At 36.1% G+C, this 12557-nt stretch overlaps 1 protein-coding gene across 1 annotated transcript; it reads left to right on the top strand.

The window, feature by feature from the left end:
• Window positions 1–3134: 3134 nt before the first annotated feature.
• Window positions 3135–12355, top strand: LOC106871302 (gamma-secretase subunit PEN-2). Its single transcript, XM_014917686.3, has 4 exons — window positions 3135–3284; window positions 7911–7973; window positions 8562–8666; window positions 11716–12355. Exons 2-4 carry the CDS (start codon window positions 7913–7915, stop codon window positions 11853–11855), a joined length of 306 nt encoding a protein of 101 aa, XP_014773172.1. The 5' UTR covers window positions 3135–3284; window positions 7911–7912; the 3' UTR covers window positions 11856–12355.
• The last annotated feature ends 202 nt before the right edge of the window (window positions 12356–12557 follow it).

Here is a 12557-nt window from a genome sequence, read left to right as displayed (position 1 = left end):
GTATTATGGGAAAATATTTTGACAATTTTTTTGTTATGTCTTTTCTCAAACAAACATTTTACTTTAATATAAACGGGATTAAATTTAGAATCAAAAGTCAGATAAAGAATAATTTTCTAAAACATACTTTTATGAAATAAATATCATCGGCTGAACCCGTAAATTAATGTTGATTAGCAAAGGGAGATAATCCGCTAGCTTTTAGTAACAATTTTATGTTAATTAAAAAAAAGTCATTTACGAACGATGTCACTTCAAGATCGTTAGATTAATTACTTTGATATATTACTACTTTTTGATTAAATCCTGATGCTGTTAACCTTGCCTTGCTTTGCCTTCATTCGGGCGCAATAAATAATTTTAGTACTATAGTGAGTTTGTGATAACGTTTTCATATTTCGGCAAAAAAATTTCATCGAACTTACTTTAACTACTATTAACCCTTGAACGGCGGGAAAGGGTTGCATGAATGTGTGTGCTAAACGGGCAAAAAAGAAAAATAAATAAAAGAATATTTTAATCAAAATTTAAAAAGTATTTATTTTCACTTTAAAAGAGTACAAAAGCTATAATTATTAATCTCTTGTACAATAAAATTTACAATCTCCATATCGAAAAGTGCCTTAAAATATTCAATTTCTTTTGGTGATTGCTGTATCCATGTACAATTTTTGAAACATTCGCCGTGCTAGGGTTAAGAAGAGCCAGAAGAGAGCTAAATAGGATCTCGCTAAATAAAATACTTTCGGTAATATACCAATTGGATTGACATAGTGGCAAGGTCTTCATATTTTTGTGAGGAATCGAGAACAGCTTTCTCCAAACGTGCACCTACTGCCTTTAAGAAAAAAAACATGAAGAGAAAAATTTAGTAACTTCAATTCGCACAAACAAATTTTATCTTCGATGTCACAGGTCTGGTAATAATACAACAAAATCCCTCAAATCTCTACGAATGCAATGACATGCAATATCTGAAGATTTCTTATAGCGACCTCACGCACTCACCCACATCCATATGCTTAACTACAAAGTATATTTGTCACCCTCGACTTCAGCAAAACTTTCGATGTATGGCATGCGAATCTCTTATCTAAATCAATGAGCCCTATCCGTCTCTCATCTCTCGGATCAGTAGCATCTCTATCATATCGCAATACTGTCGCATGTGTTTTTTACGTTTCAAGTTTAAATTCCGTCGAGGTCACCTTGGCCTTTCATCCTTTCAGGGTTGAGCACTGGGTTCATGTAATCGACTTACTCCCGCCCACTAAATTACTGGTCTTGTTCCAAAATGTGAAACCAATATCACCGTATGGTATCTCCCTCATTCTATCAATTCTGGTGTGTCCCTGAATTTTATACCCACTATATTCTCTCTATACATTAATGATCTTCTGCACGCCCTACAACACTCACTCTTGCAAAGATGACAATACTTCATCCCTCCCTAACATTCTCCAACTATACATCACCTCACGCTTGCAAGCAAGGAAAATTCACGCCAAACTCACAACGACACTTTGAACAAAGATCTCGAAAGCAACCCTCCAGTGAGGATACAGCAATCTTGTCTTTTTCAACAAGAAAATACAAACGCTAGTCGTATTAAGAGAGCATCATTACACCACATCCTCTCAGTCATGAGTAACACTCAAATAGAACTTTCGAAGACTACTTGAATGTTTCTTATGACTGAGACCCAACAGTTAGGTGTCTCATTACCATTGGGGGGTCTCTTTTGTTAAAACCACTCCTTAACAGCGCAGAAGATACTTCAATCCCCAAACAGCAGTCAATATGCGACAAAGTTGATATTAGGCCTACAATAGATTCCTGCACTCACATGCACACATCCTTGACCATATCTAGAAAAGGGTCACCCGACTGACTGGCATAAAATCACTTAGAAACACACTCCTATCACTAGGTCACAGGCGCTCTTACCATCGTTCTTTCTGTTTTTCTACCTTTACTACTCTCCTGAGTTGGGTGGGATCCACTCCAGCACTCTCATTCTACTCGTCATTTTCCCTCTCATCACCCTTGTTATGTCTAATCCCCATCTCACGCACTAAACACAAGGTTCAGTCTTTCTTTCCAGAACGTCGGTCTTTCTGGATCCTTTCCAGCAGGTGTTGTCTTACTTGAGTTCAAGAGAAACGATAACGACATTTTTTATGTTGTGACTTTATTTCCATTTAGCAAAATTTATAACATAAAGGCATTATATAAAGGAGTCCATGATATGAAACCTCGACTATCTAATGTTATTTCCTTCCCTTTTTCTTTTACGTGATACTCATACCGTTGTATTATAATTTATTGTTCAGGAATGGCAAGCATACTTGACACACACCAAACAATCCCTTTCTTAATTTCCCTCTACTAAGAAATAAGCACAGCGAATAAGATACACAGAAAAAAAAACAAACAAAAAAAAAACGATAAGCTCAAGAATTAAAATGGATTATAATAGATTTGACAGCTACACTTGTGTTCTCTTGCAACTTTTGTTTCCTCGGAACTTCCAAAAAATGCCCATTTCCTAAAACAATTTTGCCGAGATAAGGGTGTAGATAATGATTATGTGAATAAAATGTAGGAAGAGAAAATTTTCATTATTGAACCATTCTTTCCCCCCAGCATTCGTCAATTAATTTCCGTAACTACCATTTTTCAGTTTTTAATTTATTTTTTTCAGATATATATGGTTAAAACATACGTTCCCTTTACTTTAAAAAAATTCATTTGAGAATGTTTTTAAAGAGAGTTACGAGGAAACAAAGTCGAAAGTGGGTGAGAATGATCCCTAATCAACAGCGTCGAAAACATATTTCTGCAAATTTTCATTAAAAAAATTATGCATTTTTGAGAAAGATATGAAGAAACAAAGTCAGGAGATTAGGGGCACCAAACTATAGTTACGGCACACATTAGTGATAGTCATGACTATCATAGGTAACTAAAATTATTGATAACTATCGATAAAGAAAATATCAAACTGACACTAACAAGTACATTCGAGAGACAAAGCATTCCGCAGTAAATAAAGTATAAAAATCGAAATTTCCATAAATATTAACTTCATACAAAATATATATTTATACATTTATATATTTATGATAATAATAGTTCACTTTATTTTTCTTGTTTTTCACTTGTTAAGTTGTGCAGAAGAAAATTATGTGCAATTCTAATAAAGTTACTTCCTGTTGTAAGTGTGTGTCATTAATTTAAAGGGAGTGACGTGACTCCCTACTCAATATTATCGCTAAAACCAAGTACGTACATATTTATTCTATATTATTAATTACTGTTTCAAAGTACATATAATTTTCTTTGTAATGATGAAGTTTTCCTTCTAAATTTTTAACTGCGACTAATATGAAAACAAAGCTCAAATAATACTGTCGTTTATTTTTTTCTATTCAAGAAAAAACTCATTGAATTTTAATTTTATTCCTTTTCAGTAATAGGTTGAACAGTAGATATATTTAATCTTTATAAACAGGGCTTAGCCATAAGTCAGTCCTAATTGTCTCCTTAGTAGTATCTTGGATTCCATTAATCAGCGTGTCCTTTAAAACATCAGGATGTTAATTCAAAGAGATTTGGCTGCCATTTCTAGCAGCTGGAACGGTCATGTAGAGACTACCTACTTAACTCATATAAACAGTTTTTTTGTGCTCTACAGGGAATTACACTGGAGCAATGGAAACATGGGTTCAATTCCCCATTAAGTTCTCACTTTTTATCAACCAAAAACAAAACAAAACAGAAACGAAAATCAGGCTATTGAAAAAATACGAAAATGTCAACTCAGTTTTATTTTTTCAAATGTTATCTTACCTAAAGTTGTGCCTTGTTTTCAGAAACCTAAGATTCTTTTAACATTTCAGTTATAAACTTTTTAATATCGAGTTAATGAGCCTCTACGCGGCCTTTCAATTTGCTAGAATTAACTGCCAATTATTCCTCATATTACACGTTTACCGACTTCAAAACAATACATTGAACAGTGTAGTTTTGGACAAATAAAATCACGGTATTTGTCGTGGGTTGAATGTTTTGATTATTAGGTTTGCACGATCAAGATTGCTTTTGTTGCACAACTTGACAGGTACCAGTTACGATTGACATACAGTTATTTTTATAAAAATATTTTGGTAATCTTCAAGTTTAGGGGGATAAAAAAAATTTTGTCCACGTTTTCTTGTAATGTCCTGTACCCAGATATGCATCTATATATACATAGGTATGTACATATGTATGCATATACTCACATATTATTTGTGAGTATATGCATACATCTCTGTTTATAAATAAATCATTCACGTGATTTGATTGACGTTAGAGTTAGGATGTGATTTATTTATAAACAGCTAGAAGAAAAGGATAATACTGATAAGCCGTTCAGTTATTTCCCTTGAATATTTTTATTTATTTTTTTTATTCCCCTAAACTTGAAGATTACCAAAATTTTTTATCATTGTTTTTATTTACATTCTCTGCTTTATCATTCCATGATGATAATGTAGAAAAAGAAAACATAACAATGGAAAAAAAATTCGGCATATCTACACAAGTGTGCCCCCCATCCGACTTTGTTTCCCTTATAACTTTCCTATAAATGGATAGTTTTTAATGAAATTTTCTACGAGTGGCTGTGTGGTAAATAGCTTGCTCACGAACCACATGGTTCCGGGTTCAGTTCCACTGCGTGGCACCTTGAGCAAGTGTCTTCTACTATAGCCTCGGGTCAACCAAAGCCTTGTGAGTGGATTTGGTTGACGGAGACAAAAAGAAGCCCGTCGTGTATATATATATATATATATATATATATATATATATATAATACAAATAATATGTGAGTATATGCATACATATGTACATACCTACATCTACATGTATATATAGATGCATATCTGGGTACAGGACATTACAAGAAAACGTGGACAAAATGAAAAACAGAACATAAACAGAGCACAGAAAACACACAGGCCACATAGAGAACATTTCCTTTATCAGCTGTCACCATTCTAAAATTAAGCGTTTCGAAGAGTTAGGGCACATATATATATGTGTGTGTGTCTGTGTTTGTCCCTCCAACATCGCTTGACAACCGATGCTGGTGTGTTTACGGTTCGGGAAAAGAGACCGATAGAATAAGTACTAATAAGTACTTGGCTTACGAAGAATAAGTCATGGGGTCGATTTGCTTGACTAAAGGTGGTGCTCCAGCATGGCCACAATCAAATGACTGAAACAAGTAAAAGAGTAAATACCTTTCAGGTTGTTTAAATTACGACTGTATTTGAATCTGATGTAAGAAGAGAAAAGAAAAAAAATTAGTGGGCGCACACACATAATTTTTTTTCAAGTTTCATTTAGTAGATATTTGTTATGTATGTCAGTATGTATGGGTGCACACCCACCAAATTTTTTAGCATTGAATTCCAATATGATCGGAATCTACACTATCTAACAGGTATTTGTGGCTGTATGGTAAAAAAAACTTTATTCCCAGCCCTATGGTTACTAGTTCAGTCTCACTGTATGACACCTTGTGCAAGTGTCTTTTGACCCAAACCTTGTGAGTGGATTTGGTAGATGGATACTGAAAGAAGTCTGCTATGGATATATATATAATAATATCACTTAAACGACTCCGTCAGTCATGATTGATCATGAGTGCACCTAAGGGGTTCTCTTCCGGGGTACAAGTCTGGATGGAAAGTCGCCTCACCAGTGAACGCAGAACCTAGGGTAGTTTTCATGGAAGACCAGTAGTCGCCCATACATACCAGCCTCCCCTCTTCATGCTACCGATGTTATCCAAGTGACGTCGCAACTCCTTTCTAAAGCTGTGTGAACTGGAACAACGTGAAATAAAGTGTCTTGCTCAAGAACACAACATGCGGCCTGGTCCAGGAATTGAACTCACAACCTCACGATTGTAAGCTTGACGCTCTAACCACTGAGCCATGTTCCTTCATATATATATATTCATATATGTGGTGAAGCAACTGTTGCTGATCCCTTAATTATATATATTCATATATATATATATATATATATATATATATATATATACCCCTTCAGGTAGATGGCCTGAATACCCGTCAGAGTGTAAGTATCTTGAGAGAAAAGCTGAACATTAGAAGCATCAGTTGTGGTGTGCAAGAGAGACGATTGCGCTGGTATGGACATGTGGTGAGAATGGATGAGGATAGCTGCGTGAAAAAGTGCCACACCCTAACAGTTGAGGGAACCCGTGGAAGAGGTAGGCCCAGGAAGACCTGGGCTGAGGTGGTGAGGCAAGACCTTCGTACATTGGGCCTCACCGAGGCGATGACTACTGACCGAGACCTTTGGAAATGTGCTGTGCGTGAGAAGACCCGGCAAGCCAAGTAAGATCGTTGCCAGTGCCCCTGGACTGGCTCTTGTGCGGGTGGCACATGAGATGCACCATTTTGAGCGTGGCCGTTGCCAGTACTGCCTGACTGGCTCCCGTAGGATTTTCGAGTGAGATCGTTGCCAGTGCCCCTGGACTGGCTTGTGCGGGTGGCACATAAAAGACACCATTTCGAGCGTGGCCGTTTTCGTGCGGGTGACACGTAAAAGCACCCACTACACTCTCTGAGTGGTTGGCGTTAGGAAGGGCATCCAGCTGTAGAAACTCTGCCAAATTAGATTGGAGCCTGGTGTTGCCATCCGGTTTCACCAGTCCTCAGTCAAATCGTCCAACCCATGTTAGCATGGAAAGCGGACGTTAAACGATGATGATGATGATATATATATATATGTAGGAATATCTTTGTGTGTGTCTTTCTGTTTGTGTCCCCCCACCACCACTTGACAACCAGTGTTGGTGTGTTTGCCTTCTTGTAACTTAGTGGTTCAGGAAAAGAGACCAATAGAATAAGTACCAGGCTTAAAAAATAAGTACTGGGGTCGATTCATTTGACTAAAATTTCAAGTTAGTGCCTCAGGATGGCCACAGTCTTATGACTGAAACAAGTAGAAAAAAAAAACCCCAGTATTTGTTTGTAAGTTACTAAGTTGTTAGTGGGGTGTGGGAGTACCCTTGTGTAGGTATGCCAAAAATTCAGTATACTATTTAGTATACTATTCAGTATACTATAAAGATAAGTACCTCTTTGTCTTAGTCTCTGGGAAGATCAGTGTATCCCTTTGTAGCCCCAAAATGTCCATCTAAAGGTGTACTCTTATATATTATGAGTTTGATGTTGCTTTACTTCTGTCCTAGTCAGTCCTGATTGATTTATGGTCAAACGCTATCCATATGTAACTATTCTCTCTAATTGTATTTTTAGGCGATAGACTTAATCTGCCTCTCTGTTGCCTTTAACTCTTTATCATTTAAACTGACCACATCTGACCCAACTATTGTACTTGTTTTATGTTCAAACTGGACAGGTCTAACCTTTCAACACCACTCCAGTGTCATTCTACAAATAAACAATCACATCATTGAATCTCAAAGCTACAAGATAATGCATGATTAGTTCAATACAATATGGATAAATAAATATTACATTTGACAATGTAATCTGATTGCTAAAAGGTTAGCAGAATCCAATTTGTTGTGAGCATTTGAGCCTGGATTCTGGCCTAAGAATAAACCTTTCTCCTATCAGTTTTGTGATCTTGAAAGGATCTGGGTGTTTACCTTTCATTCTCTGACTGTGTTATTAAACCAAAAACAAACTGAAGTGCCTTTTTAGATTGCTAATTAGTTTGACACACACACACACACACACACACACACACACACACATGCGCACGCATGCTCACATTTGCAAACACTTCTACAATATAATATGTATGTGAATATTTTGGCTTATATTGAAAACTATTGACGTATATTTAAAATTATCTTCTAGACATGGATCTCCGAAGAGTGAAAGATGATGTCAAGTTAGATTTATGCCGGACATATTACAAAGGTAATGTTAATGGAGAAGAAACAGGGTGTATGAATAAAATAGATAATGTAACTAGCAGATAATAAGCAATTAAAGAAGAAACCACGAAGATAATGAGGCATAACAGTTGTCAGTTAATCCCCATGTCAGGTCTGTTCAAAGTTGTTTCAGCTGTGACTAATATGTCATTTTGTATGTGAATGTCTACACTGTCAAGTATCTCCTTCCTTTTGAAAAGTGAGAGAAATATGGTTACTATAACTAGCAGGTTAAGTGATCATATAGAAGCTTTTGAAGTTTTGACTGGAAGGGTATCCAAGTATAAGAGTCTCTTGCTTTACAAGACAAAGTGTCCAGATTTATGAAAACTAATCCATTCACGTGACACGTGTGTAAATAGAGAGATCTACAAAGAGTTATACTTGAGGCATTTTTGAACCTGTAAGAAGGCCATTCACTAGATTTTGCCCTGGAGAGAAATTCTTGTAGACAAAAAGGTGTAATTTAGGTAGAAAATAATGAATGAGTGTGGTAGCAGTGAAATAATGATTTTGAAAATAGACACTTTGATGACAGCAATATTTTATTATAGTGTTTATTGTCTTTCAGGTGGTTTTGCACTCCTGCCATTCTTATGGTTTATTAACTTCCTGTGGTTCTTCAGAGAAGCTTACCGCCGGCCAGAGTTTGAACAACAGAAACAAATCCGTACATGTAAGCAGCTATTTCGATTTGCTTTCTTCACTTCATTACTGAGTTGATATGTCTTCATGTATTTTTCTTTGAAATAACAGAATCAATGAGGACTTATAATGATTGAAAATTAGAATAGTGATTATGTTAACAATAATAGTGATAAGTAATAGTTTCAACTATCATTTTAAACATAAACCATCATCACCATTTAACATCTGTTTTCCATGCTGGCATTGGTTGAGCAGTTTAACAGGAGCTGGTGAGCTAATGGACTGCATGAAGCTTCAGTGTCTGCTCTGGTACAGTATCTATGGCTGGATGCCCTTGCTAATGCCAACCATTTTATAGGGTGTACTGGGTGCTTTTTACATAACCTTGGCACTAGTGATGTCACCGAGTAACTCACAAGACCTCTCAACTGAGTGGAGGGAGTGATACTATGCCAAGTGGTGAGAAGTTAGAGTATGATAAAGGGGCAAGAACAGGTCTCTTAGTGGTACTTGGAGATCCATCTACTTTCATCTCAAATACCCAAATATATATGCACATAACACGTATAAATTACTCAGCATTAACAAAATATCTCTGTTGCAAATGACTCACACTGAGTTACTAGTTTAATATTGCTTATTCTCAAGTTATTGGCCTACAGGAATAAGAGTCACTGGAACCATTTAGCTGACACTAATTCTTTTGACAACTTGCATAAAACTGTAACTGGTTCTGAAGCAAAGCCTATTTTTAAAGCATTCATATCTAAATTAAATACTTTGAAGATTATTGCTTGTTCTCTTTTTTTTTTTACTTTATTTTTCACTATTTCACAATAATTCTTCCATGTTCACATAGATGGGATGGTTTTAGTTTTTCTTGGTGCAGTTAACAGCTGGTTGCTTTTCTTACTACCAACCACTTTATCATTAACCTTTAGGAGACGGCAGGGCTGATCTATTGGCCAAAAAGTTGAATAACGAAGAAGATTGCATTTGTTCAATTTCATACAAGAATATATATAGTTTTATATATGTAAATGGATTACTTTATTTTTTTAATAATTTTTTTTGAAAAATAAGTGCATGCCCTCTGTAGGGCTTGTGAAAAGGGCTGTATCTTCTTGGCACTGAGACTCCAGATGAGGCTCCATCTCCAAAGGGTTAAATAGGTGTGGAACCTGTTAGAAAACTAACAGTGTTTAGGCATTGAAGTTGAAGGTGTGATGAGTTTAGGCAAACTATCATGGGATTTTAATCTTTTTTTTACCATATTTCTAATGAAATGCACTGCTTTGTGTGTTTCACTTAATATGGTAAATAATGAAGTTGTTGAAATTGAGTAAAGTAACTTTTTCCTTTCAAGATTATGAATGAAATATTTAGTTTAGATATGAATGCTTTGAAAACAGGTTTTGTTTCAGGACTGGTTACAGTTTTATGCAAGTTGTCAAAAGGATTAGTATCAGCTAGTAGCTCCAGTGACTCATACTCTTGTAGGCCTATAACTTGAGAATAAGCAATCAAATGTCCAGGCTGTTTTACAGCCATAATATTGTATTCCTGATTCTTCTTTTTTTTTCTGAAGAACAAAGCTTCTTTTGTAAAAGGAAGGAACTAACTTGATCTCAATATAATATTGTTACCTATTTTAAATTGTAAATGGTAGTATATCGGTAATAAAAAATGCTGTAACAGTAAATCTACTTGGCTCAGTTTATCTGGTTAACACCAGATTTCACCTCTAGCTGAAGTGTGTAAGGCTATCCAGCTGTAAAAACTATTGCTGAATGTGCTTCTTCAAGTTCACCATCCCCCAGACAACATATTATACAGTCTGTTAAGTGTATGTAAATTTACTAGGTCTTATTGTGAATATTATACTGGAGTAATAAGATCTTCCTTGGCTGTATTAAGAAATGTGCTTTTCAACTACATGGTTTCAATCCTACTGCATGGCATCTTGGACCAGTGTCTTCTACCATTACTTCAGAATGTTCAAAACCTTTTGTTTGAAATTTAGTAGATGAAGCCATATGGAAGCCCACCAGAAGGATCATTTCTATTTTTGATTGGTAAACATAATTTGTCATTTGTTTTAGCACCACCACCTGGCCTTTGGAAACCTTTAACTGTGACCATAGTGGTTGCTGCAAGTTTTCAGACTAGATCTCTGGTTTGAGGATAACTTCCTCTCTTTCTCCTACCAGTTTCAGAGGCCCTGAAGAGAACCATTGGTGCTGCACTTCCTCCTCTGACCAAACAGAAAATAAGAAGCCTGGCTGTTGTCTGATTCATTAGTTTCAAATATCTTTGTATATTTACTTTATTTGATGGCATAAAAGATGCATGAGCATATTAGACACCCCAATTTCAGCAGTGCATCATCATCAACATCATTTAACATCCATTTTTCCAGTGCTGGCATGGGTTGGACAGTTTGATAGGTGGCTAACTGAAAAGCTGCACTAGGCCCCAATTGTCTGTTTTTGGTATGGCTTCTACAAGTGGATGACCTTCCTAATGCCAACCTTTTACAGAGTATACTGGGTGCTTTTTATGTGGTGCTAGCATAGGTACTTTTTCATGTGGCACTGGCATGGGTGATTTTTACCTGGTGCCAGCATGGATGCTTTATACATGGCACCAGCATGAGTGGTTTGTACTGCCTTTTATGTGGTGCCAGTGTGGGTGTTTTGTACGTGCTCTGTATGTGGTACTGGCACAGGTACTTTTTACATGGCACCATTCAAGGAAAAATGGTTTTAGTGCATTAAAACTTAAAAGAAGCCCAACTGCACATAGGACCAGAGGTGATTTCTTTTGAAACAGTCTTTTGAAGACAAGTGCATCTTACATGCCATCAAATACAGTATGTTTAGATTTGTATCTAAAGATTAGGATTGAGCTTTTCTCTGTCCTCTTTACACTTTTGGATATACTTTCTTAATTGACAAAAATGAAAGTACAGATTAAGGAAAGTTCCTAATTAAAAAGGAGTTGTGCTTATTGAAATTTAACTGCTAAGGTGGAAAAATTTACTTATTTGTTTCTTCTCTTTTTCTTTTTCTTTTCAGATGTTACTCGTTCATTGATTGGGTCTTTGATCTGGTTCAGCATCATGATTATATGGATTATAATTTTTCAGATGAAACGAGCTGAATGGGGAGCTGTGGCTGATTACATGTCTTTCATCATTCCTACAGGCAGAGCATAACTTTCTACAAGTGACTTAATAACTCATATAGAAGTATGGTTGTCAGTCAATAACTGCCAAATGACCTTCTTGCTCTGTGGCCTCTGTAATAAACCTGAACTTGTTCTGAGAGAGAGAGAGAGTGTGTGTGTGTGTGTGTGTATGTGTGTGTATGTTACAAAGTAAAAGAGTGAAACCTGTAAAATATCTGCGAATGACTTTTTTTTAACATCCCACATGAATTGGCGTTAGGAAGGGCATCCAGCTGTAGAAACTCTGCCAAATCAGATTGGAGCCTGGTGTTGCCATCCGGTTTCACCAGTCCTCAGTCAAATCGTCCAACCCATGCTAGCATGGAAAGCGGACGTTAAACGATGATGATGATGATGATGATGATGAGGGTTCCTATTTACTTAAATCGAACTGGAGACTATTTTACCTATATGGTCTTTTCATAAAATAACATCACATATAACTTGAATAATTGTCCTTATTGTAATTAAAGTCCCTCAAATAACTTATTTATGTGTTTAATCAACAAACTTTATTCATGTCCACATAGATGTTGCATGAGGATTATGGGTCATATCAGTGTCGACACCAGGTCATCAGTGTTACTTGGGCTCATCACAGATTTTGCATGAGACACATGCCTGCTCAAAAAATTTCATGTTTTTCTGCTTTATTTCTAACCCCAAATGACTTATTTTTTAATATCTAGCA

This window comes from Octopus bimaculoides, chromosome 5, assembly GCF_046866305.1.
Source record: "Octopus bimaculoides isolate indiv1 chromosome 5, ASM4686630v1, whole genome shotgun sequence".
Classification (NCBI taxonomy): Eukaryota; Metazoa; Mollusca; class Cephalopoda; order Octopoda; family Octopodidae; genus Octopus; species Octopus bimaculoides.
This window is presented reverse-complemented; position numbering and strand designations above follow the sequence as displayed.

Excerpts from the sequence above, each read along its gene's own strand:
- LOC106871302 (XM_014917686.3), top strand. The coding sequence starts at position 7,913 with ATGGATCTCCGAAGAGTGAAAGATGATGTCAAGTTAGATTTATGCCGG. Across the intron at positions 7,974-8,561 it reads ATGCCGGACATATTACAAAG|GTGGTTTTGCACTCCTGCCA; the intron begins GTAATGTTAATG and ends ATTGTCTTTCAG. Across the intron at positions 8,667-11,715 it reads ACAGAAACAAATCCGTACAT|ATGTTACTCGTTCATTGATT; the intron begins GTAAGCAGCTAT and ends TTTTCTTTTCAG.